At 45.0% G+C, this 25,179-nt stretch overlaps 1 protein-coding gene across 6 annotated transcripts in view; it reads left to right on the top strand.

Moving 5' to 3' along the window:
* Nucleotides 1–19,146: 19,146 nt before the first annotated feature.
* The window catches only part of Lekr1 (leucine, glutamate and lysine rich 1), a 169,910-nt gene continuing 163,877 nt past the window's right edge, over nucleotides 19,147–25,179 (top strand). The window contains exons 1-3 of one of the 6 annotated variants that reach the window (XM_040754335.1): nucleotides 19,147–19,717; nucleotides 20,067–20,741; nucleotides 22,506–22,594. In XM_040754335.1, the coding sequence (XP_040610269.1) occupies nucleotides 22,547–22,594 (48 nt within the window). In that variant the 5' untranslated portion in view covers nucleotides 19,147–19,717; nucleotides 20,067–20,741; nucleotides 22,506–22,546. The other 5 variants (XM_040754336.1, XM_040754339.1, XM_005077936.4 and 2 more) reach the window with 5 other exon arrangements.

Here is a 25,179-nt window from a genome sequence, read left to right as displayed (position 1 = left end):
TGGAACGAGCAAACTAAGTTGCCAACCCACTTAGCAACCACTCGAAATACTTTACCTACAGGAAATGCTCGACTAACAGCGGGCTAAAGGAACGCAGCCAGTTGAAGAGCAAAATGAAAAGAACACACACAGAATGAAATCACTGCTGGTTTTAAAAAGGGGTGGGGGACGGTAGGAGTGCAGTACTGTGTGAGCGCTTGCTTTGTAAATGCTGGGCCCTGAATTTATTCCTTAGAAACACGCACGCACGCGCATGCGCGCGCATGAGGACAAAATTCTCAAAGACAAAGGGTGTCAGTGGTTTGTGATAGGAAAGGACAATGACTTCGGATCCTGGGTGCTGGGTTCCATTCCTGGGCCTTTTCCGGTTAAGTGACATGATTCTTCGTTTGCATATTTGGACAGACGAGGTGACCGTGTCTATTTTCCAGGGTTGATAATCCCTGAAAATAAAATCAGTCAAGCAGTGCACTTAGTAAAATGCTGGGCACACAGTGAGTGTTTTACACGTGTTGCCTCAACAAGGGCATTTAAGTGGAACCTTGACAGATGAGTAGAAATTTGGTAACCTGGAAAAAAGCCTAAAATAGAGAATTTCAATAATAATTAAAAAATGGTTTCAATTGTTCAGGGCGTGAGTTGTGCAAAGGAAGTCTTGGGGTTAATTAGAATTTTCATGAAACTGATTCAGAGGAACCTGTTAGTAAACCTGTAATATAGCTGAGTGGCCATTCGAAGACCTGAGTTTCCTCTGTTGTTTTGTTTCTCTGTTCGATTTATTTCGTTTAACTTCTCATAGCTTCTAATAACCCTCCTTCTCTTTTAATGTGCTGGGGTACTAACAATAACCTCTCTCTCTCTCTGTTACTATTTTAACCTTAAAGAATATTCCATTATGAGGACCCTCTGAGTTAGGGTTTCTGTTGCTGTGAAGAGACACCATGACCTCAGCAACTCCTATAAAGGAAAACATTTAATTGGGGCTGACTTACAGTTTAGAGATTTAATCCAACATCATCATGGCAGGAAATATGGTAGAACGCAGGCAGACAGCGGTGCTGGAGAAGGAGCAGGGCATTCTGCATCTTGATCCTCAAGGCAGCAGTGGCGGGGAGTGGACTAACTTGAGCTTCTGAGACCTCAAAGCCTGCCCCCACAGTGCCCACACTTCCTCCAGTAAGGCCACACCCACTCCAACAAGGCCACACCCGCCCAGTAGGACCACTCCCTACGGGCCAAGCATTTAAACACATGAGTCTAGGAAGGTCATTCCTACTCAGTCACCACAGGGACCATGAGTATTTGTCCATGGTGGTCTTAGAATGTAGCCTGGGGACTGGAAAGATGGCTTAGTTGGGGAGAGCATTTATCACAAAAGCATGCAGACCGGCTTTTGGACCTTAGACCCTAAGTTAAAAAAAAAAAAAGCCCAGCATAGCCTTATATGTCCCTGTAACTCCATTGTTGGTGAAGAGATGGGGGAGAGGATAGCTGGGACCTGATAGACACCAGCCTAGCTTCAGGTTCAGTGATAAACCCTGTCTGAGAGGAATGAGGCTGACGTAATAGAACAGGATACCAGATAACCTCTTCTGGCCTCATGAACACTTGCTTATAATGCACACAGAGACACAAACATGCACACACACATACACACACACACACACCTGTAGTTGGACTTCTTTTGGGGCTGCCAAATAAAATCACAGAGACTTATTATTGATTACCAACCCTCAGCGTTAGCTTGGGGGTGTCCCACTAGCTCCTTTAACTTAATGTAACCTATTTCTAGTCATCCACACTTTGCCTTTGAGGATACAAACTCTGGTCATGCTCGATGCCATCAAGTCTGACTATTTGAGCTTGACCCCAGGGAGCTACATGATAGAAGGAGAGAATTGACTCTCGAAACTTGTCCTCTGACCTCTATACTGTGTCATCAAATGCATACTCTGCCTCAGAAAAAAAATACATAAATGTAATTTAGATTTTTTTAAGAGCAAGGAGAGATAGTAGGCCCACCCAAACGTTATTTACAAATACAAAACCAAACAAAGTAATAAAAAAATGGCATGTGCTTTGTAGATTGTTAGATACTTACTTGTTTATATGATTTCCTCACAACTGAAAAGTAGGAATCAGCCTCATTTTTCACAGCTTTATTTCCCAAAAAATAAAAAGCCAGAGGGGGTCAAGTGAATAGTTAGTGGAACCAAGAGTTGAGCCTCAGCTCCTTTGCAAGGCTATTGTCATACATAGTTGTTGTGCCAACTAATTTTATGCCAACTCGGCACAGGTTAGAGTCATCTGAGACAAGGGAGCCCCTCTTGAGAAGATGCCTCCGTAAGATTGGGCTGTAGGCAAACTTGTAGGCCATTTTCTTAGTGATTGATGTGGGAGGGGCCAGTATAATGTGGGTGGTGCTATCCCTGGGCATGTGGCCCCAGGTTCTATACAAAAGCAGGTTGAGCAAGCCCTGAGGAACAAGCCAGTAAACAGTACCCCTCCATGACTTCTGAGTCAGCTCCTGTCTCCAGATTTGCACCCTTCCTGAGCTCCTGTCCTGACTTTCCTTCAGTGATGGGATATGCATGTGGAACCATGAGCCAGATAAATCAACTAAGACACTTGTAAGTCATCTCCCCAAAGCCCCCTTGGTTTTCTCTTAGCTTTCCATCTTTAGTCTTAAGGTGCTGGTTGCAGTGTTCTGTTCTGACAGCTGTGAAGAGATGCTTGTGGCCACAATAGCTCTTAATAAAGGAAAACACTTAGCTGGGGCTGGCTTATGGTTTCAGAACCATAGTCCATTGTCAGGAAGCATGGCAGCATGCAGGCAGACGTGGTGCCGAGAGTTCTTCATCTGGGTCCTCAGGCCACAGAAAGAGAAAGACACTGGGCATGGCTTGAGCATTTGAAACTGCCACTCACACTGACACACTTCCTCCACCAAGCTACATCCATTCCAGCCTCCTAATTCCTGTCAAGTAGCACCACTCCCTTATCACCAAGTGTTCAAATATATGGAACTATTGGGGCCATTCTTATTCAACCCATCACACAGCAGCGGTCATTTTTAGCGGAAAACAGTAGTTGGGTTAGGTCATTTATGCAAACAAGAGAAAGTGATAGTACTATTATTTGCAGTTCTTGGGAATTTTACTTAATAGGTCTAAGAGACATCTAATGACTCCACAAAATATGCAGGTATGGTTTGTTTTCAACAGATTCTCCTGATTAGTAATGAATCATGGAATCATCTCTTTAAACTGATTTGTTCTTAATGTCTCAGGTCATGTGGCTCACCTCTGCTATTCCTTTCTCTAAACCTGCTTACACAAGGCACGGAATTATCATCATGTAGGGAAACATGGAGAGACAATCCTACACACATAGGAGAAACAATGTTTTAAGATTTAATAGGGCTGGAGAGATGGTTTATCAGTTAAGAGTCTCTTGCAAAGTACCCAAGTTTGGATCCCAGCTCAGAACTGCCTGTATCCCCAGACCCAGCATACCTAAAACTCTTGGCCTCAGAGGACACCCACGCTTATGCCTTCATGAACACATACAAATAATTAAAAATAAAAGAATGAATCTTCAAGATTTAGCAGTTGAATATACTTCATCTGTTTCCTTATTAAAACAGTTGTCAAAAGCCTGTATCTTCATACTTATGGCCTCCTTTAAATGCTGGTGTGAGATCTTGAGGATTTCAGCTTTTGTTCTGTTCTTCGTTTATAGCCCAGACTGTCCCCAACCTCACTAAGTATCTGAGGAAGACCTTATGCTCGTGATCATCCAGGCTCCACCTCCCAAAAACCAAGGTTAAAAGTAGGTGCTACCATGCCCAGCTGGCTCAAGAATTCTTTTGTCTGAACTGAACGAATCAGAATACAACTGTAAGTGATACAACTCCTGCAGGAGTGATTCCTTTGCAGAAAAGTAGAAGTGTTCAAATGCAATAGTGTGCAATTTCTTCTTATTACTGCTAATTTTAAGGAAAGGCCTTGTCACCTTTTTACTGCTGTTACACACACACACACACACACACACACACACACACACACACACACACATCCACTACTGCTATTATTACCATTGCCAGTTTCTAGTACATGGATGTCTTTCAGTAGTTTGTTGTCTGGAAGAAGGTAAGACTTACACCGTGGAAGGGAAAGACCATACATAGCATCTTTGCTAGCGTTTTAGAATATTTGCTGTTGGAGTGATTTTAGCGAACATTTGTCCAGACTTCATTTTATAGATTAAAAAAAAGACAGTTAAATTGCCAAAGACATAAAACTAGCTGGTTGCAGAAGCAGCATCGAATCCATTTCCTTTAATCCTCAGGCTGAGCTTGTGGTTAATGCATCAGAGAGCGAAAGCCTTAAAATAAACTGTAGAAGAGACATCAGTTGACTGAACTGCTCTTCACCGTGGGCTTCCTCGGTAGTCTTATTGATACGTTGGTTGAAACTTATAGCTTAGACTCTTCTGTACCCATTACCTACCTTTAGAGTTTCCTTACCCTTTATTAAACCCAGTTATTGAGCATCTTAATGCTGTTTCCTAGTGGGAAAGTCTATTACGAATCCACTCAAAAGTAAAAGGAAGTTATTGGGAAAGGTTAAAACAGGGATGGAAACAGCAAACGGGAAGGAGGTTGCTAAAACTTAAGTTGCGTTGGGGTCTGGGATGGCTTAGCATTTATTCTGGAGCCTGAAAACCCATGTTCAATCCCCAGATTTCACACAGAGGAAGGGGACCTTACTTCTGCCAATGTGACCTCCTCATGAGCTCTGCCATGCGTGGTACACCCGCACCCACACATCTACATAAAATAAAGTGATTAAAAAATAGTGTTAGTTGGCAGAACAAGAGCTTAGTGGGCAGAGTGATTCCCAGTCTTTAAACGGGAACCATCCAGCCACTGACTCTTCGGCTGTGCATGTATGAAGTTAAGTTGAAGAGTTACAGCAACACTGAACTACTACTGGGGGATTTTTCCTTTAAACCCCATACAACAAGGGCTGGGAAGATGACTCTGCAGTGAAGAGTGAGTGCTGCTTGCCTTAGTTACCTTTCTATTGTCCTGAAGAGACACAGTGACCAAGGCAACTTAAAAGGAAGATTTTCATTGGGGCTTACAGTTCCAGAGGGTGAGTCCATGACTGTCATGGTGGTGAGCTCAGGTAGGCAGGAATGGACTAGTAGTTGAGAGCTTACATCTTATTTGTGAGTTCAAGAAGAGTTGGAATTAACTGGAAACCTCAAAACTCACCCTCTGTGACACAGCTCCAACAAGGCCACACTTCCTAATTCTTTCCAACAGTTCCATAAACTGAGACCCAAACATTCAAATATATGAGCCCATGGGGGCATTCTCATTCAAACTACCATACTGCTCTAACAGAGAACCTGGGTGTTATTCCCAGTACCTACAAGGCAGCTCATAATCATTTGTAAGCCACAGTACCTGATACCCCCTTTTGACCTTCAGAAACCAGGCACACATGTGGTATGCAGACAGGCAGAAAACCCATACATAGACAAAACCAATTAAACCTTTTAAAAAAAAAAACAAAGTTGTCTATTGCATTGAGCGTGTATGTGTTGTGTGTATTCGCACATGTGCATATGTGTGCAGGTCAGAGGACAACTTGTAGGCACAACTTCAAATTCAGGCTTGGCTGCCGATGCCGTTATCCATGGAGTTATCTTACTTGACCGTGTAGTTCGATCAGTCACTAGTCCTTCAACAGCCTTGTGAGCTTAACTGAGCTTAACTAAGCTCACAAGTGTTAAGAGAAACAAACCAGAGGTTCAACAATTTTAAAGACGTACTCAGAATGGACTCAAATCTAGGTTTTCCAAACCTATAAATTCCATGTGCTTTTCATTCCCCCCACCTGACCCCCCCCAATGACTGGACATCACAGTTTTACAAATTGAAGCAAAACCGTGAAGGTGGTGTCAGTGTTACCATAAGACTCTGCTTCCTAGGTGATGTGATGGGTGAATGCGGGGCTCAGTCATCCCAACTGGATAGAATATGACCGGTTTTAGATGGTTCATTTTTGATAGTACGCAATTGCTTCTTTTATTTTCACAAAACACTTCCCTTTTACGGGACTACACACAGTCTCTGACTGATTAATGGGAAAGCAGATATCCATGCAAAAATCAGCTTCCTAATTTTAAATCCTAGTAGGATACTCAGCTATGCAGTCACAAAACCTGAAGAGGCCTCCTCCTCCTCCAGATCCTGTGCTCCGCAGAACCTGCAGAGCTCTGAGCAAATGCCCAGGACCATCCCACACATGCTCTCCAAATCAGAACAAGAAAGAAAGGAGGGGACTGTACTACATATGAATTACAATCTTTCCAAGCAGAGAAGTCACTGTCCCTTTGGGCAGAGAAAATGAGGCAGCTGAGAGGAGGCAGGGGACCTCAGGGGTGGCATGTCTAACCTACTCTAACTTAGGGAAGAGTGTGTGACTTGATGCAGGTGAAACACTGAAGGCCTGAAAAAGAGTTAGCATTTGATTGGTGGGAGCCGGCTTAATTAGAACTCTGCAAGCTCCTTCCTGGTTCCAACTCCTCCGTTAATTGCGATTGGAGCAAGGGAACTCATCTGTCTCATTCACCGCCGAGTCTTCGAACCAAGATTACGTACCTGTGACAGAATTGCACCAATAATTTGCTATTCTATTGCAGGTAATGATCTAATCCTAAAATCTCAGTGACTCCTATTCAGGTCATCTAACCCTGAATCTACCACATCTCTGAGAGTTTGGGTTCTAAAATCAGACAGAAACATTTGCAGCCACATTACCAACTGGTGTCACATACTGAATTCCAATATTCGAAAAGGGTCAGTTCACTTAGATCAGCAACATGTGTGTAATTCTCCGATGACTGTTAGAGCTAACGGGTCTTCCTCTTTCTCCCCATATGCTGGTCAGTTTTAGCAACAGTGACTGTTCTTTTCCCCTTTGCCCGTCTCTGTGGGCTATGTGTCCACAACAGTACTATGCTAAGTTCTTTTACTCTGGAATTTCTAGGGAACAAGTTTAGTGTTGCCATGCATTCTCATTGTTTGGGGGGAGACAAACCCATTTTCTCCTAAAAGCAAAGCCTTGGCCCAGTTCTTACTATATCGAGACAGAGAAGACAGTCTCAGATAGATGGCCACATGGCTGGGACACAAAGCTAATAAGCTGCACTTTTGGAGGTGCCTTTGTGCCGCAACATCGTATTAAGGCGAGGGCCTATAGACTCACAGCACTTACCACCCCATATACAGCCAGCAGGTTAACACACTCCGGAAGACGGCCTGCATAGAACAGTAGGCTGTAGAAGATTTCCATTAGAAAATATAAAAACTTACATTGGATGACAGAAACACAAATAGGCTAAAGACACACAACTATTTTTGAAACCAAGTAAAAAAAAAAAAAGACACAGTAAAAAACAAAATAAGCAAGCAAAAACAAACCAGCCAACCAACCAAATGAAAAAAAAGAAGAAGACCCAAAGGCACCATGAGAAATACTTCATTTTTGGGGGGGGTGACTTCAGCAACTCTCAAAAGAAGGTTTCTTCAAGACTTAGATGTCCATTGTGTTCCGCTGTTTCATTCTGGAATCTAAAAGACTCCACTTAGTGTCTGACTTACTTTCCTGTTAAACAGGAACTGGAATCTGAACTTTGCTCCCTAAAAGCCAAAGGCCAACTAATTTAGGAGGAGACTCTTAAAATCAATGATGGTTTCTTCTACTTTTATTAGTTCTGTCTACAGTGATTGAAGGATCTGATTTCCAGATAAGTGATGATCCTGGTGGCTATTTTTTTTTTTTTTTTTACAAATCGCATTAATTTCTACACTCAGGATCTGAGCCCTGGCGGCATTCCTGAGGCAAGTCTGGATTCATGCAGCATTCCAGCCCTGAGTGCTTTTCAAGTTTCCAACAGAACCCTGTCCAGATGAGTGATGATACCTTTATCGTAGTAGCCTCAAGGTGTGGAAGTTGTTTCCTGTGGCCTAGGTACGGCCCGGCCCCTCCACTTGCTGGAACATCTGCAAATACTTTGTTCATTCCAGAGACCTCTGACCACAGAAAGGTTGCCATCTGGACGGCCTCCTTCTCCCTTATTGTTCATTTAGAGCATGAATGACCTGGGCGGGCACTCATTGAGAGAGAGAGACGGGGAGGGGAGGCTGGGGAATAGAGTGCCCAGGAGTTAGTTCTGAATGGTGTCCCCTCCCATTCATTAATTGATCCGCTCAAGCTGTTATCACTCGTTGGGTGGTGTGAGGGAAACAACAGTCTCTCTACCCCTGAACAAAGAGCGGCCTATTGCAGGTCGTATCTGTCTCAACACTGACAAATTGTGTTTATATGCTCATGGTAACAAATCATATTTAAAAAGCATCTTTTACGTATGGAGTTATACAATTGCTCTAATTCCTTTGTATCTCTTACTTTTGGTAGCCACAGGGGTCTACAACGGAAGGTTTCCCCCAAAACTATTGTGCTTCACACCTTAAAACTGCATAACACCGAAAGCAGCGTTCCGTAAAGGCTGGCATTAAACCGTCACCATTAACTTTTAACCCTGCAGAGAAAAGTCGGGGGTAGTGGGCTATGGCGGCAACGTCTATCCTGCAGAGGCTGAGGCAGGGGGGTTGCCAGGAATTCAAGGCTTGGGTTATGTTGCAAGACCTGGTTCAAAAGGCAAGGGTGGGAAGGGAGTTCTGGAGAGATGGCTTTAGTGGTTAAGTGAGAGCTTTTGCTGCCCTTGCGAAGGGAGGACCAGGGTTTGGTTTCTAGCCCCATGACTGTGATCTGCAACTCAGGTCCAGGTGAATCTGATTCCCTCTTCCACGAACACCAACTCAGTTGGATAATCTTATGCTCTCACATGACATTAATTCCATATATTTTACATATTTATGTTATGCACATATTTTAATAAGTTACACACAAACTCTTCTTTTATGGTAATTAAATCATACAGAAATCAAATGAACTCTGTTCCCTGGAGTTGCTTAGCGATACACCAAACTCTCAAAGAAGGAGATCTAAGGTGTATTCAGGGTGTGGCTCATCCAGAAAGGATTTCAATCCCACATGGTCCTGTTGGGGCACATCTCTCCGCAGGCCTCTCCTGCAGAAATCTAGACTAATCAGGTCACCACATCCTGACACACACAGTCTCTTGCTGCTCATTGTTTGGACTGTGTTGTAACGTCAAGACACTTCAGAGGCATTAGCAAGAGGAAAAAAGAAAACACTCTAAGGCCAAGGCTATCCAAGGGTTCAGCAAGGACATAATATCTTGCATAGATAGATTCATCATATAGCATATCCTACCAAGGAGTTCAGCCAAGGACTGAGCCGAGCTGGCTACATCACGTTCCCCAGTGCACAGCAAAACGGAGACAATGCTTTGGGAGCTTAGGTTCTTCCACCCTTCCTTCCTTCTTCCTTCCTTGCTTCCTTGCTTCCTTGCTTCCTTCCTTCCTTCCTTCCTTCCTTCCTTCCTTCCTTCCTTCCTTCCTTCCTTCCTTTTCCTTCTCTCTTTTATATTCTACATGATTGTCAAGCCTTGGGCGGCTCTTCATAATGAGACCTTGGAAAGCGACATCAGTCCATTCTCAGCTCCCTCAGCCTGGGTGTCTGCACATCACCAGGCTCCACCGTCCTTGCCACTCACTGTAGAGCAACACCATTAGCTTCAACTGGGAACCGAATGCATGCCAAGGGGCAGAAGGAGCAGATTTGTCCTTGAGGACAAATGGTACTGATGCAAGCTTCAGGCGGCCCTTTGTTCACATGAGAGAAAGACGAAGTCCCTTTCCGGGAGGATGCAAAGCACCTGTCTTGCCTGTCGGGATAGGCTGGGGATGGAGACTACCCACCTCCTCTTCAGGTGTCAGCATGCCCTCAGTAAAGTGAACAACAATGTAGGGACCCTGGAAGAAAAGGGTTAAATAGCCTTAAAGTGGTGACGTGGGTCAAGAAGAAAAATGAGGTAGCTTCGATGAGGAGAAAGACAGAGAGGGTTGTGTTTTTTTTTTCCCCTTATATGATATTTTGGATTCAAGTTTGAACCCAAAGCGCTCTATGGACAGTTCTACCAGTGAGCCAAATCCCAGCCCCGCCTTGTGATTTTCTAAGTGCAAGAGACTGATTCGAATCTGGTATCTGCTTTCTGATTACAGTTAAAATTGGCTAACTGCATTATCTGGAGCGTCTGTTCCATTTCAGGAAGCCCCTCTCTGTTGACTGTCATTTTCTTCTCAAGGGTCCTCTACCAAAGCCTTCAAACAAGACAAGGTTTTTACATTTACACAGATTATGTGGGCAAGGCATTAGTATTCCTAATGTAATTTGGGTTTAAATAGGGACCATTTCAACATTAAGCAATTGGATTTGTCTCTCTATAGCACTATGCCCAACTTTAACAATGCCCCCACACAGTCATTCTCAATGGGTCCAATAAATTCCTAATCGTAGATATTCAGGCATTCAGCAGCAGGACATTATATCTAGAAGGCCTCTTGCCTTCAAGATTGTATGCATCAAGAAAACAGTGATCAAAAATTAGTTTTCTGCTAGATACTTCAAAGGCCAAAGGTCTCAACTCATTTAGAAAATGGCACAAATACAATTAAATAGTCTACTAATACATAACTACTAACCGTGTATAATTATGGTATTAATGTATAAGTATGATAATACTGGTTATTTCAAACCTCCATTGCAAACAATATTTGCTGAATATTTGTTATGAAGTTCTATAAATCGAATGTTTTATGTAATGACACATAGACTCTTATACCATATGCCAGTACTTGATAAAGCCTACACAAATAATATTTGCAGCAGTATTAAACATTATACTTTTGCAGTTTTTTTTTTTACGGTTTGTAATAATAGTTGACTTTATGCCCTCTTTCTCAAACATCCCAAAGCACCTGTGGTTAAGAGTTGTCCCGCTCCCACTCCTGGGGTGGAATGCTGGGAGTCTTATTTACACTTTACCAGAATCGTAATAATCGGGAGTGGGGGAGGCATGATTCACTTATATTAGTACACAGCTGAACTCATCAGAGGGCATCCTTTGCACATTCATTCATTCAAGATTTCAATTTGATGTCATGTGCCAGGCACTTAGGTTTGTCTTTACTGAACTCACACCATGTGAACATGACAATCTACAGGAGAATCTTATGAAATTCAAGGTCTCAGTTTTTATGGTACTTAATCCTACTTCATAACTGACAGACCTACCAGTGAACTGCTTGTGCACTAAATGACTGAAATACAAAAAGTTGACGGAAACACTGCTTAGTCTCTTCTGTGTGTAGATGGCACTCACATGTCTGCAACATAAGGCATTCTTGGCGTTTTCCTGGCCTAATATGCTAGCATTTTTAAATGCCTAATTAGAAGCTTCCTCCACCTATTATTGTTGAGCCCGCACAAGATGTTCAAGACCGTGAAAAGCTGAATGTAATGGCCTTCTTGTTAGGAGCTGGAATTTTTTTTTCCAGCTCATTGTTCTTTTAAGTAATCCGTTTGTACCCATACTCTTAACTGAATTCATAATTATTTCCCTTGCTAAAGCAGGATTCCAGACTTGAATGCATAAATTAAATTTCAGGCACACATAGGAAAGACGGCTAGGCGAAATAATATAAACAAATTAAAGACCCATTTTTAATGACCTTTGATTTCCGTGATAGTGGTCTTTGAAGTTACCTTCTAGGCACAGTGGTTTTCACTGTGTCTAGAAAGCTGCCTAATAGAATCCAGTCTGCTAACCCTGAAGGTTGAGAGAGAGAGAGAGAGAGAGAGAGAGAGAGAGAGAGAGAGAGAGAGAGAGAGAGAGAGAGATGTGTGTGTGTGTATGTGTGTGTGTGTGTGTGTGTGTGTGTCTTTCTTCCCCGACTGCCTCTCCATACTCCCTTGGAATAGTTCTGACGCCCCAGCAGGCCCTGGCCTGGAAGGGGCAGGACCACCTCCAGCTACCCGAATCCTTGGGGCAGCCGCGGCCACCTGGGTAGAGCCCGAGCCGGGTCGGGTGGCGGCTGCGTGACTGGCTGCACTCCCCACCCCGACGCTGTGGTTATGCAAACTGATCTCATCGCTGCTGCTCACGACACGCGCTTCCCGTCTTCTGCACGCCGCATAACAACGAGGGGCCCGCCCCTAGGTCTCGGAGCAAGGAGTCAGAGCACCAGATAAACCCAACGAGGTCGCCACGACGCCCCTCGATTCCCTCCGTCATTCTTCAAGCTATCTCCACCTCGCCCCAGAGGTCACAAGGACTGGAACTCCCCCGGCCTGACCATTGTGCCCTGGTGTCCCCAGGCTCCCCACCCCCCACCTTGCGCGCGCACAGCTGCCACCCTGTCCCAAGTCCCTTGATAGCTCCTTCGGGTCTCGGGGGTGGGGTGGGGGTGGGGTGTCAGTCCCTCCGCCCGGTGCTCTCCCTGCCTGCCCCGCCCACCCCGTTCTTGTCGCCGATCAGTGTGTGTAAGCCTTGCCAACTTCCGAGCCCGGAAACTTCCAGGCCGGCGTCAAGAGCAGGGCAACCCCTCGGGCTAGAGACGGCGTCCGGAATAGGATTCCTCGGCGGATTACGCGGCGCCGTCGGCACGCAAGGCCAGCCCGGGCGGCCAGGAAGCCCCGGGAGCGCACGCGAGCGGCGGCGGGAGGCCTTGGGCTTGCGTGACCCGCCGGCTCCCAGCCGCACGCACTTCGTGCTGGAGGCACAGGTGCTGCAGGGCGGAGCCCGCCGTCCACTTTACAGCCCCGGGACCGCAGTCACGCTAGGGTTGTGGGCGGGGGAGCCAGTTCACCGTCTCCCGGTGTTGGAACGCGGGTAACCTGGGCGGTAAAACCTGCTCAGACTCCTGTCAATCAGCAGAAGCCGCAGAAACTTTCTAAGGAATGGGCTGGGTGCAGAGGAAGCACAGCTCGCGAGTCCCGAGTTCCGTGACTGACGCGCTGGCAGAGGAAGCTGAGCTAGGGGAAAGGCGTTGTTGGGACGCAAGTTTTGCTCGCTCCTTCGCAAAAACCTCATTTCCGAGAACGGTCGTGATCCTTTGCTCTCTTCCCTCTCAGAAGCATTCTCATTTTTTTTCATGTTTTATTTTTATAAGTCAAAGCCGCCCGATTGCACTGGTGCACTAACCGAAGAGACCTCTTTATTGTGATGACTCTAAAGCCCAAAGGAAATTTAAAAAAAGGGGGAACCCCAACAGGTCTTAAGACTACTGAGCCTAAGCTTTGATCAAGATTATGCGACCCAAAAGTGTTTTTCATGGAGCTATCTACTTAACGGAGATCCGAAGAGAAGTCAAGTTCGAAAGAAAAAGATTTGGCACCCAGTTTAACACAAAACCACACCCATTAAACTGAAAACTTAGAGAACCCTACCCCTTTTCTACAATTTAGGTTTTGGTGAATTTGTCTAATCTCCTATGGTACCATTAAAGGCTTATGGTGTCTAGGTATGCCCGCACACGCGCGCGCGTGCACACACGCACGCGCACACACACACACACACACACACACAAGCACCGTTGAAACACTTGTTATACAAGTAGCTTTAGTAAAGAGGCGAGGGTTCTCCCCTGGCAGTCATACCATAAACTGTTAGGAAGGGTTTAAGGGCTCAGTGTTCCTTTCACTTTATCAGGTGAGAAGAGAGAGCAAACGTCACTTTAGTTTTCCAGTGTTCTCTCAGGTAGCATTGATTCTCATTTAAGTGAATGTGGGGAATGTTTGCTGTTTGTCTGCCCGGGACACTTCCCTTCTCTCCTGCGTAGTTCTATAGGGCTGGAGCTGAGTCAGTTGTGGTATCCAATGCCTAGACTTGGTGATGAGGTCAAGAGATCAGCACGTAACTCAGATGTGCCAAGCAAAGTCATTTGCTGGCCTTCTGATGAGGTTGGGAGTGCAAGGAGTCTCCTCTTGGTGGCAAAACCTGTCAGCCAACCACAACCCTAACTGCCAGCCATACGAGAGAGAATGGAACCAATGTTTCCTAGTAAGTGGTAGATTTCAAGGACTGAGTGCTTCTATGACTTTCTCAAGGCAATCATGACTCGTCTTTTCCTGACGATTAGCTTTCCTGTTAGGCACTCTTGTATTCTGACAGAATATAGATTTATGGCAATAAAATGAATGAGGTTTGTGATACTGTCCTAGACTTGCCTCTTCACGGAACCTTCATTTAGACATTTTTCAGCAGCAAGCAACTACATCCCATTCTCTCTCTTCCCTCCCTCTCCCTGTACACTTGGTGACACTGGGGGTTGAACCAAGAGCATCACACATGCTAGGCAAGTAAACTGCGGTTGAGCTCCACCCCAATCCTTTTTTTTGGGTTGGGGGAGGGAACGATACGGTCCCAGTAAGTTATCTAAGTTGCCTTTGAACTTGTGATCCTCCCAACTCAGCCTCCTGTGTAGCTGTGATTACAGGCATATAGACATGGGTCACCTTACCTGTCCCACATCAACGTTTCTAACAGCTATCCGATCTTGTATTAACATGTTTATTTCACATTTTCAGTTTTATCTTGTTTTCACTCTGTTTCAAAAGGGTCTTGTGAGGTTCAGGCTGGCTTCTAAGTTGCTATGACCTTGAACTCCTGATCTTTCTGCACTGGCACCCATGACTCAGATTACAGGTTTGTGTTACCATGCCCGGTTTGTGTGTGTGTGTGTGTGTGTGTGTGTGTGTGTGTGTGTGTGTGTGTGTGTGTGTGGTTGGGGAATCACTCAGGGCTTATGAATGCTGGAAAGGATCTCTAAACTGAGCTACATCCCCAGCCTATAGTATTTCCAGCTCTTGAACTTTATAAACAAGACTCTGACGGATCCTGAATGCACGTGCTAAGTACTTTCCCAACCCTCCTCAGTAACCTCGTGGAGTTTCTTTCATCAGAATTGGGTCGTAGGTTCCTTGCAGATCTCATAGAGTGCCCTGTGGAAATCACCTGATCTGAACCCACTCCTGGACTTGGAAAGTCTCACAGGTGCTGTGGATAGAGCTGAGGTGAGGTACAGAGGTCTGGGTTCCTGAGCGCAAGGAAGACGGTGAATCAAATGTCTACTTCAATAGTTTTGAACATTTCAAAAATTCATACTCCTTAAAAAAGCAATAAATATTAAGTCTTTAACTGCAATGTTTAGGAAAAAATGCTAGCTGCTCTATACCCTGATCAATCAGGTTACTACAGTTATTTTAGTTTGATAGACTGATAAAAATGCCTGATATTTTATGTTAATAGTTGCTAGCATGCTCTTGTAGGAATACAATTATTGTTTGCTTGTTTGTTTTTTTTTTTGTGAGACAGGGCCTGGATGGCTTTGTACTGTGTAGCAGAGGATGAACCTGACCTTCTGATCCCCCTGCCTCCACCTCCCAAAATGCTGGTGTTACAGGTATGAGGCACCCCATTGCTGTATGTGATGCTGGGAGTGGAACCCTGGGCCTCAGGCATGCTAGGTAAGCCCTCTTATCAACTGAGCTACGAGCCCAGCCCACGACTTAGTTGAAGGCATTAAGTCTTTAGCAGAGACACACAGTATCAGGAAAAGGACTTGTCTCCGTTTCCTATAAATTAAGTAGCTACCTAAAATCAAATGTGCAGATAACAAACTTCATCATAATGAGGGAAAACAGAAGCACTTCTGCCAGGCACTCATCCAGGTAAATGTGAACTATGACCGTCGTGGAAGTCTCAGAAATGAAAGGTTTTCATCTGTTTGCTTTTGAGATAACCTCTTACTATGTAATCCAAGGTGGCCTGCAACTCGAGACCCTCCTCCCTCCTGATCCCACACGCTAGAGCTGCAGGGGAGTGCCACCGCTACTGGTTTTTTCTTTCAATGTATAAGGAAGTTATTTTTGATTTAAGACTTCAAAAGAGATTTTCAGTTTTTAATTATACATACATACATACATACATACATACATACATACATACATACGTCTCTCTGTGCATGTCTGTGCATATGTGAGTGAAGGTGCCCTTTGAGTTCAGAAGAGGGTATGAGATCCTTTGGTTATAAAGCTATCGGTGATGCTGACTTGGCCTGAGTGGGGGGGTCCTAGGACGTGAAATGTGTGTCCTCTGCAAGAGCAGTGTGCTCTTAACCGCTGAGTCATCTCTCCAGTGTTTTAATATGTATGAGGTGTTTACTGTAGGCCAGATTGAGATCCTGAGAATTTACTAATAGGAATTTGAGTTTAATGGGAAGATTAATTTTTAAGGAGTTATCATTACTCTATTTCTGAGTAGCAAATTCATTATGGGTGTTAAGTTGTTGTCATAAGAGCTTTATATCTTTGTGTGTTTAGACAATATGGATGTAGCAAATACTGAATTACATTGGAAACAATACATTTTTCTAAATAAAGCTCTTCCCAGTAGTGACCAGGCCACAGGCAATGCATGTACAGTTATGAAGCATTTTGCTATAGCGTCTTTTTAAAAAAAAGTGATTTATTTTTATTTAATGTGCTTTGTCTCTATGTCTGTGGAGCCGTTGTTATAGGCAGTTGCTGTCAGGTGGGTGTGGGGATTGAACCTGGGGTCCTCTGGAAGAGCAGACAGTGCTCTTAACTGCTGAGCCGCCTCTCCAACCCCTGTAGTGAGTGTTTTAATTTTCACATTTGAGAATGGACATTTACCTTTTAGGGATCTAACTTGTCTCACAGGAAATTGGTTCAATAATTATAATCAAAGGCACAAACAAATTCAAATTTGTTACACAATATGTTTCTGCACAAATGATAAAGCACTTGAAGTTCCAGAGAGACGCTACTTAAACTGTGATCTTCATTTTACCATATACTCAAGTTTACATTGTATATATAGAATGGATAAAAGATGGAGAGCCCAAACCTACAAATAGTATTTTGTGGTCTGATTCATTTCTAGACCACAGCTATTTGGGGTTCGATATGCAAGGCAGCTTTATAAGACCATCTACAGCTTTAAATGGAATAGCATGCTATATAAGTCCAGGGTGGAAAAAGCCCATCTTGGTGAGAAGAAAATGTGTTGGGGGTGTGTAAAACAAAGCCAAGCGGTCTTTGGAGCTAACCTCTTTCGGAAACTAGAAGCCATATGGCAGACGTCATAAAGAAACCAAGTCTGAGACATGTGTCTCTAATCCACAGTAGGCTAATGTTCCAGGACTGTCTGGCAGAGACAACTAAGGCAACATGTGAGGCCCAGGTGCTCTTACTTACACTCTCCATGCATCCAGCACACGTCTGGGTTCACAAGATGGGCCAATGCCCTTGGCCCCTTCTATCAAAGTAAACAGTAAGTAGGAGCTGACAGAGTTATGTTTGGGAGGGTTCTCAATTAAACCAGGCATTGTGTATGAAGTGCCTAGCAAACACAGAATGAACCCAATAAATGTTAGCTTTTTAAAAATTCTGCACTTGCACTGGAGGAAGCCCAGAAATAGCAATGAAAGCGGCAGTTGTTTTCCAACCTGGGAGGCCTGATTGCAACCGTTTTCTTCCAACTTGCAGGAGGACAGAGTCGTATTGTGTTGGGGTTTGCAGGATGAAGACACGGTTGGGTTTAGCTGTAATTTTATCGTGCCACCTTTGGACCATTCTGCCTTGACTTTAAAATTAGCCGTCTTGGGTGGACTTCCTGTTGCTTTTAGCAGACTTACATGCAAAGTACCTATTTTCCTATATTGCTTTTCATAGGTGCACAGGACAGGAGAGGACATAGCATGAAACAAGTGACCAAAATGACTGTCCTGTGGGATGAATATTTTAGGGGAATCCCACAGTAACAAACACACGGGCGTTCTCACAAGCCATAAGAGCTCTGCAGGCCATGTGGAAATCTGAATTTTGTTCATATACAACATTCTATAAACTAAGAGGGCATCTTTTTTTTTCTCTCTCAGGGGTCACTGACTCACAGGGAAAGTATCAATAAAGGGTCACAAAGATGTTAAAAGGAATTTAATTTAAAAATAGTGGATTATCTTTAAAAACTAAAACAGCCGACTTACAGTGAAATCATATATATAATATGTATACATATATGCAATATATATGTATATATGCACACATACACACACACAAACACACACACACTACCTGTATAGCTTGATAATAAAGCACTTGCCTAGTGAATGTTGTATCCGGACTCATTTAGAAGCACAAGCACACACACACACACACACACACACACACACACACACACACACACTCTCTCACATATACCTAAGAACAACAAAAGGATAGCACAGAATTGTATTCAATAAACTCTACGTTGGGAATATTTAAATTGCATTTTAGTTACAGAATGAGCAGCAATGGGATGGAGAAAAAAAGATGGGAGAGAGAGAGGGAGACATAGAAATCAATTGATAATCAAGAGAAAACACCAAGTTAGATGGTTTTGGTGCCCACCTTTAATCCCTGCACTATGGAGGCAGAGGCAGGGGAATCTCTGTGAGTTCAAGGCCAGCCTGGTCCACACAGCAAGTTCAAGGACAGCCAGGACAATACAGAGAAATCCTGTTTCAGCCCGCTCAGTACCCTCCCCAAAAAAGGGGGGGAAGAAAATACTAGCATAGGACAGTCTTTGGAACTTTTTTAAAAAATTACTTTTAACTACAACATACATGTGTGCCCTCTTTACATTTATGGCCTCTTCATTTTTTTGTTTTTTGTTTTCTGAGACAGGGTTTCTCTCTGTAGCTTTGTAGACTAGGCTGGCCTCGAATTCACAGAGATCCGCCTGCCTCTGCCTCCTTAGTGCTAGGATTAAAGGCATGTGCTACCACAGCCCTGCTCTTTCTTCATTTTTAAAAATTTATTCTTCTCTCATAAGATACATCCCACTACAATCTCCTCTCCCTTTACTCCTCCCAGACACCCTCCTAGTCTCCCTATTTCCCTTTAGAAAAGAACAGGCCTCCCAGTGACACCCACCAGACATGGCATAACAAGATGCAGTAAGATTAGGCACATTTTCATCAATTGTTATTGCATTCATACATGGATTTGTATATGCGCATATATTACCACATATACCCTGCTGAGTCCACAAACTGTTAATTGTGTTTTCAGGACTGACCATTATGCATATAGGACAACCAATTGAAAATACACTTCTTCCTATTCTTTCAGAAGAGATATTCTTAATAACTTTCCTTTGGAATTCTTACTCCCAGTACCATCATCTAATTTTCTATTCTGATGAAAACTTTCTGCATGGGTGCCACATGTGACAATTCAGTACTCGGAGTGAGGCTAGTTAATCAACAATGGGATTTCTAAATTTCATATAATCTAAGTCTGCTATCCAGGACACTGAAGGTTTGAGGGGCATTTGGAATGGCAAGGAAAACGGACTCAAGGTGATGTGTAAATGAGGAAGCATACGTCAAAGTGAACTATAACCTTTCTGCAGGATCTCATCCCATTTCCAGAGGGTCGCCTTTTAAAAGATATACCAAGTGCTCTGTACAGAGTATCATTGCGGAAAAGAGTTGTTATGTGTCCCTATAACAACTGGTCAATGACAGAGCAGTCCGGTGGTTATAACATTCAACCGTTGGTGAACGTTACAAAGGAACTGAAAATTCTTATCACCCAGTGATGTTAAAGTCCGAGATTAGACGAGATCGGACGCGTTCAGGATGGTATGGCCGTAGACCAGTGACGTTAAAGTTACAGGGACATTTTGTGCAACACATAACTCAGATGTTTGTGCTGATGTCGCTGGGAGCCTTCTGTTCCTAGCCCTATAGTATATACTCAGTCACATACAGTACACAATAGTAGTTACTCACTACTAACCGTTGCTGGTTTCCGTACTAACTATACTTTTCGGGGGGGGGGGTGTTCACTTCTTCCATGCTGTTTATTTACGTACTCGATAGCTATCCGCCAGCAGCTTGATAGTTTTTGGCACTATTTTGCGTCTCCTCGTCATCTTTTCAGTGCCATTTTTATTCATACTCACGCAGACTTTTTTTTTTCTTTTAACAGTCATGTCTTTTCTGCTAGAAAACCGCGTTTTCTGTAGTTTCTGGAGGAGGGTCAGCCCTTTGGACCTCAGACAATCCTAACAAAGGGAGACATCTGGCCTACGACGAAGGAACATATCATACTCTGATGGCCTGGGTTAGTCACCAAGCCTCATCTCATCCTGCTTGCTCGTCGCGTAGTAGGTCATCGCTATCTTCTGGGCGAACCGGGAGTGAGAACCCAAGGGGAAGCCAGCAGCGTGCAAAAAAAAAAAACAAAAAACAAAAAACAAAAAAACAAAGCAAAACAGAGGCCTTCCGTAACTTTTGGGCGTGAAGCGACGGGTCTCAGGCACTGAGCCCTTCATCTTGACCAGAATGGGATTCCACGCGAACTTTCCCCCGGTCAATCTGCACGCCCCGCAGTGGCTGAGGTCAATCTGCACGCCCCGCAGTGGCTGAGAACGTGCTCCCCTGCACACCACGCCGTCCCCAAGCATCTCTCCCCTCCGTCTGGGCGCAGTGATAGCCCCTGCCCTACACCACGCGGCCCCCTCCACTCCCCGCACCTCCCGCCGCCGTCCCCCGCGAGACCCAGAGCCTCATCATCCCTGCCCGTCACAGAACTGCGCGTCAAACCAGCCCCGTCCCTCCTACACCCGCGCCACCCGCGCCACCTTCCCCTTCGCGGAGCCGGGTGAGTGATGCCCAGGCGCCTCCCCCTCGCCCCCGCCCCGCCCCGCTTCCGCGTCCGCAGTGGCGTCACCGCGCCCTGACGTCAGGCCAACGTGCAGCGCGGTCGCCCGGGAGACGGGGGAAGCCGCTTTCGTTTTCACAGCCTGCGGAGTCCCGGGCTAGGTGAGGGTCACGGTCTAACTCATCCCCCTAGGGGACCGGGCCTGCCGGGGACGCAGTTCCGGCGCGGAGGCCGGCGGCGCGGGACGGGGGCGGCTGGGGGCGGCGGGGGCGGAAGGCAGGGCGGCCTCTGGGGCCAGGCCCGGGCGAGCGCGGTCAGGCCGGGCAAAGGTTTCGTCTCCAGTCTCCGGGACGTGACCTTCTTTCTCTCCGGCCCCTGCCCTGCCCTCCTGGGGATTCACGCCCCGAGAATGGGCCTGGAAGCGGAACCCGAGAGTCAATGACCCGGGCGGGCGTCACCTGGGTGTGAGACTCGGAAAGGAACCACCCCGGGGACGTCTCTGCGCGGAAAAACACACGTCTTTCTCGTGACTTCCCTCCCTCCCTCACCCCCCTCTGTGTGTGTGTGTGTCGCAAACACCCACGTAGGTGCAGCCTCGTACCTTTTGCCACGGGCAGTTTACACGTGTATCATGGGAAAGACCAAAGCAATTTGTTTGGTAAAACAAGCAAAATGATGGATGGGCAAATAAAAAAAAAATCCTATTTTTCTCTTGTGAAAAAGCACCTCTCCCCCCAAATACCCTTAATTATCTGTGAATTCTTCCTTTGTTCTTTTTTGGGTATTCAAATCTTTATAAAGAGTCCACGGGCTTGGGCTTTTCTTAAAGGCTTACAAACCACTTCCTTAAAATGCAGGCATAACAAGAATAAACGTCAAAGAAAGTAGCGTCCCTGGCATCACCTTGCCTGCCTCCTAGTCGTAACCATCTGCGTGCCCCGCGTAGCGGAAGAGCAACTAGCTACCACAGGTTACGGCCCCAGTTTACATGGATTTTACAATAATAAAACGCATAGCAAACCGTGTTAAAGACCTCTTTATATGAGAACAAGTTACTGATGCTCTTGGACGAGCGCAATGACTGTTATCTTGGCTGTATGAAAAGGATGGGATCCCTAATCGTGTTACCGTATTGCCTGCTATGTGCAGCAAAGTCAGGTTAAGCACTTCCTGCCCCCCACCCCCACTGTGTTTTGGAGGGCCCTTCCAATTTACCAGGGTGCTATTTTTTAATTTTTCTTTCGTAGTCTGAAGCCTGCCACTTCTGGTGGCACATTAGTAATGGGTTGGAGTAGAGTCAGTGAATCTAGCTACCCAGTTTCCTTCTAGGCGCCCTTGTCTACTAAATGCACAAAAAAGCTGTTGTTTTTTTTTTTTTTTTGTGCTCGATAGCTTAAAAATGTCTTGATGATACATTTCTTTCTATAGTGTTTCAGAAAAATATTATTTTAGAGTACTAAAATAAGTATTTAAAATCATACAGCTACTGTGTTGCAAAACAAGCAATCAGTAAGCCATTATTAGTTTTATTACTAGTTTATAGCGTTCTGAAAAACAGAAAAGGTGTATGTCAGTAATTTCTGTACCTTCCCGTGCGGCTTAAGGACTAACTGTGGAAACTTAAGGTGTACCTTCTAACATGGAACTAAGGGAACATCTGCTAAAGTACTTACTGCCTGTTTATCCCCAGACACTGAGCATTTTTAGGTAATTTGAATTTCTTGTCATTGCATACATTCTGACTATTGCCATCAATGTTTCCAGCCTGTTTTTCTGCAGTGCTTTCTCAGTACATTGGGGGAATCATGGATCGTCACATTCCCATGCATGCGTTACCTGAAGAAATCCAAAAGGTATGACCTTGCATTATGAGTTTAACGTTGGGAGTGTTTTAGTAGTTAGATCATTCTACAGTGTAGGGGAGCGAGTTTAGAAAAGTGAGACAGAGTCGATGATGAATTCGTGATGGGAGAAGGAATAACCACATTGTAGATGATCACTGTACAGACCGTGTAAGAAGACAGATATGTAATTCCACTGTGGTATTTAACTCCTAGTTTTAGAGCCCTAGCAGAAGCAGATTCCAAAAATGTTCATGTTTGTCAATTTTTTTTACATAATGCATTTTCACATACATTAATTCTCACCATTCACTGTGTACCAGCTGCTGTTTTATTTTGTCTTAGACAGAATCTAATTGCGTAGCCTTGGCTTGTTTGGAACTTACTCCTTAGACCATGCAGGCTTGGAATTCACAGAGATCTGCCCTCCTTTGCCTCCCTCCTGAGTGCTGGGGTTAAAGGTGAGCGCCACCATACTGGTGTTTAGATACGGTTTTAATCAGTTACCAGTCAGTTTTGTCCTTTGCTCTGTGCAGATGGAAATTGTGAGTAGGCAGGGGGAAGCTTTTCCAGGATTTATCCCTTAGCAGTTTTGAGTGTTGGTAGCAGACAGGCGCTCTCTGCCGTATTCAACTCCCAGGCAGGCCTTGCGTGGCAGGAGCCTTAGCTTTGGAGTGTTAGAGTTCCTGTACAAGCTTAGAATACCAGGACCCTCGGTGTTACAGGTGCCTCGGTCTTGGGTCAACCTAGGAAGCTGGGATTCCCAAGCCCTTGAAAGGTGATCAGTGTTAAAGCTCCGAGGCCGGTAGACTACTTGAAGCCCCCTGGCCTTAAAGACATTACACTTTGAGAAAGGGCCTGCAGTTCTCTGGTCCCTCATGGGCTTCCATTCTTCAGCTCCAACGTCCTGTCCTCTTCCCCTTGCATTGTCCCTCTCCCTCTCTCTCCCTCGTGCCCTGCCTTGGACTGTTCAGTGGCCACTTGTTGCCATGGCTGGCTGTCTTAGTTGCCGCTGTCCGTTTGGGGAGCAGTTACGACCCCTCCTTCGCGAGTGTTGTGGTCACATGCACAGTTCAGCGGCTGTCTCCACGTCTTTCTCAGCTGGCACTCTGCTGCTTTTTCGGCTTGGACTGTTGAGCCTCCAGCCCTGCTTCCCTTCAGCTGTCCAGCAGCTGCCTGCTCTGCCGCTTCTGTCGTTCTTGTACTGGCTGCTGAGCCATGACCGCTGTCGCTGACCCACCATCTCCCTTTCTCGTTAGCCTGCGCTACCAAGTGTGGGCGGGAAGACTGGGAAGGAGCCTGATCTCGAGCCCAGTGTTGCACAACGAGGGAGGAAACACAGACGGGCATCTCCTGTCCAGCTGCCAAAGTGAGCACACGGCCAACTTACACAGTCAGACCCGAGGTGTTTGCTGGAGCCACAGCCAGCCTCCCGCGCAAGCAGTTCTGGCCGTGACCGCATATTCAGGAGCCAGAGCAGGCATCTGTGGCCATTGTGTCATTTGTTCAGGACCTCTCAGAAGCATTCAAAATGGCAGATGCTGGCCTAGAATAGTCCAGCTGGCTATCGGACCGACAGTCTTTTTAAACTCAGGGCAGCCAGGGCAGCAACGGAAAGCCCAACAGCTGCAACTAGAAAATCAAATGATCACATCCCCAACAAACATCTTTGCTTATTTATAAGAAAACATGAGTTTTTAAATAAAAACTTACCGTTACTACTCATAGTGGTGCTAATAGTACTTTAACAATACTTAATCCCGGTATAGCATCCAAAGGAGAGGTAAATCCCCCCATTTGTTTCAGTTTCACATTTAAAAAGGTGTGTGTTTGTGTGTGTACATACATAAACCACAACATATGTCGGTCAGAGGCATACTTATAGGAATTGATTCTCTTCTACCATGTGGGTCCTAGGGATCAAATTTGGGTTGTCGAGCATGACAATGTATGTCTTTATTTGCTGAGCTATCTTTTTATTTATTTATTTATTTATTTTTTGGGTTTTTTGAGACAGGGTTTCTCTGTATTGTTTTGGAGGCTGCTCTGTAGACCAGGCTGGCCTCGAACTCACAGAGATCCTCCTGCCTCTGCCTCCTAAGTGCTGGGATTAAAGGCGTGCGCCACCAACGCCCAGCTGCTGAGCTATCTTAACAGCTTTGATTTAGTATTTATAATTCATTTAGTCTAGTTATTCTTGGTTTTTATGCTACCCTTCTCCCTATTACTTTGCATCTGTTCTCAGGCAAAGGCATTCTTTTTATATTTAGTTTTACAGTCCATGCATTGTCAATATAATTTAAAAACACGTCTTCAAAAATCATTGACAAGAGTTGTGAATTACAACCTTATACCTTAGCTGTCCCTAATAATATAGCCTTTTTTTTTTCAAACCTAGTATCAACTTTCCCCAGCTCCCCTTTATCCTGCTGAGAACTGAATGTGGGACCTCGAGTCTGTCTGTGACAGAGCTGTACCCCCAGTCTTACAGCCAGCTCTTCATTAGCTAGTCATTTATCACTCTCCACTGAAGACCACGCTCAGATTCAGACGGGCTCTTGCCAGCGTGCGTGCTGCCGAGGAAGGCTTGTTATCAT

Source organism: Mesocricetus auratus, unplaced genomic scaffold, assembly GCF_017639785.1.
Source record: "Mesocricetus auratus isolate SY011 unplaced genomic scaffold, BCM_Maur_2.0 Super-Scaffold_100011, whole genome shotgun sequence".
Lineage (NCBI taxonomy): Eukaryota > Metazoa > Chordata > Mammalia > Rodentia > Cricetidae > Mesocricetus > Mesocricetus auratus.
Note: the sequence above shows the minus strand (reverse complement) of the source record. Positions and strands in the feature narration are given on the sequence as shown.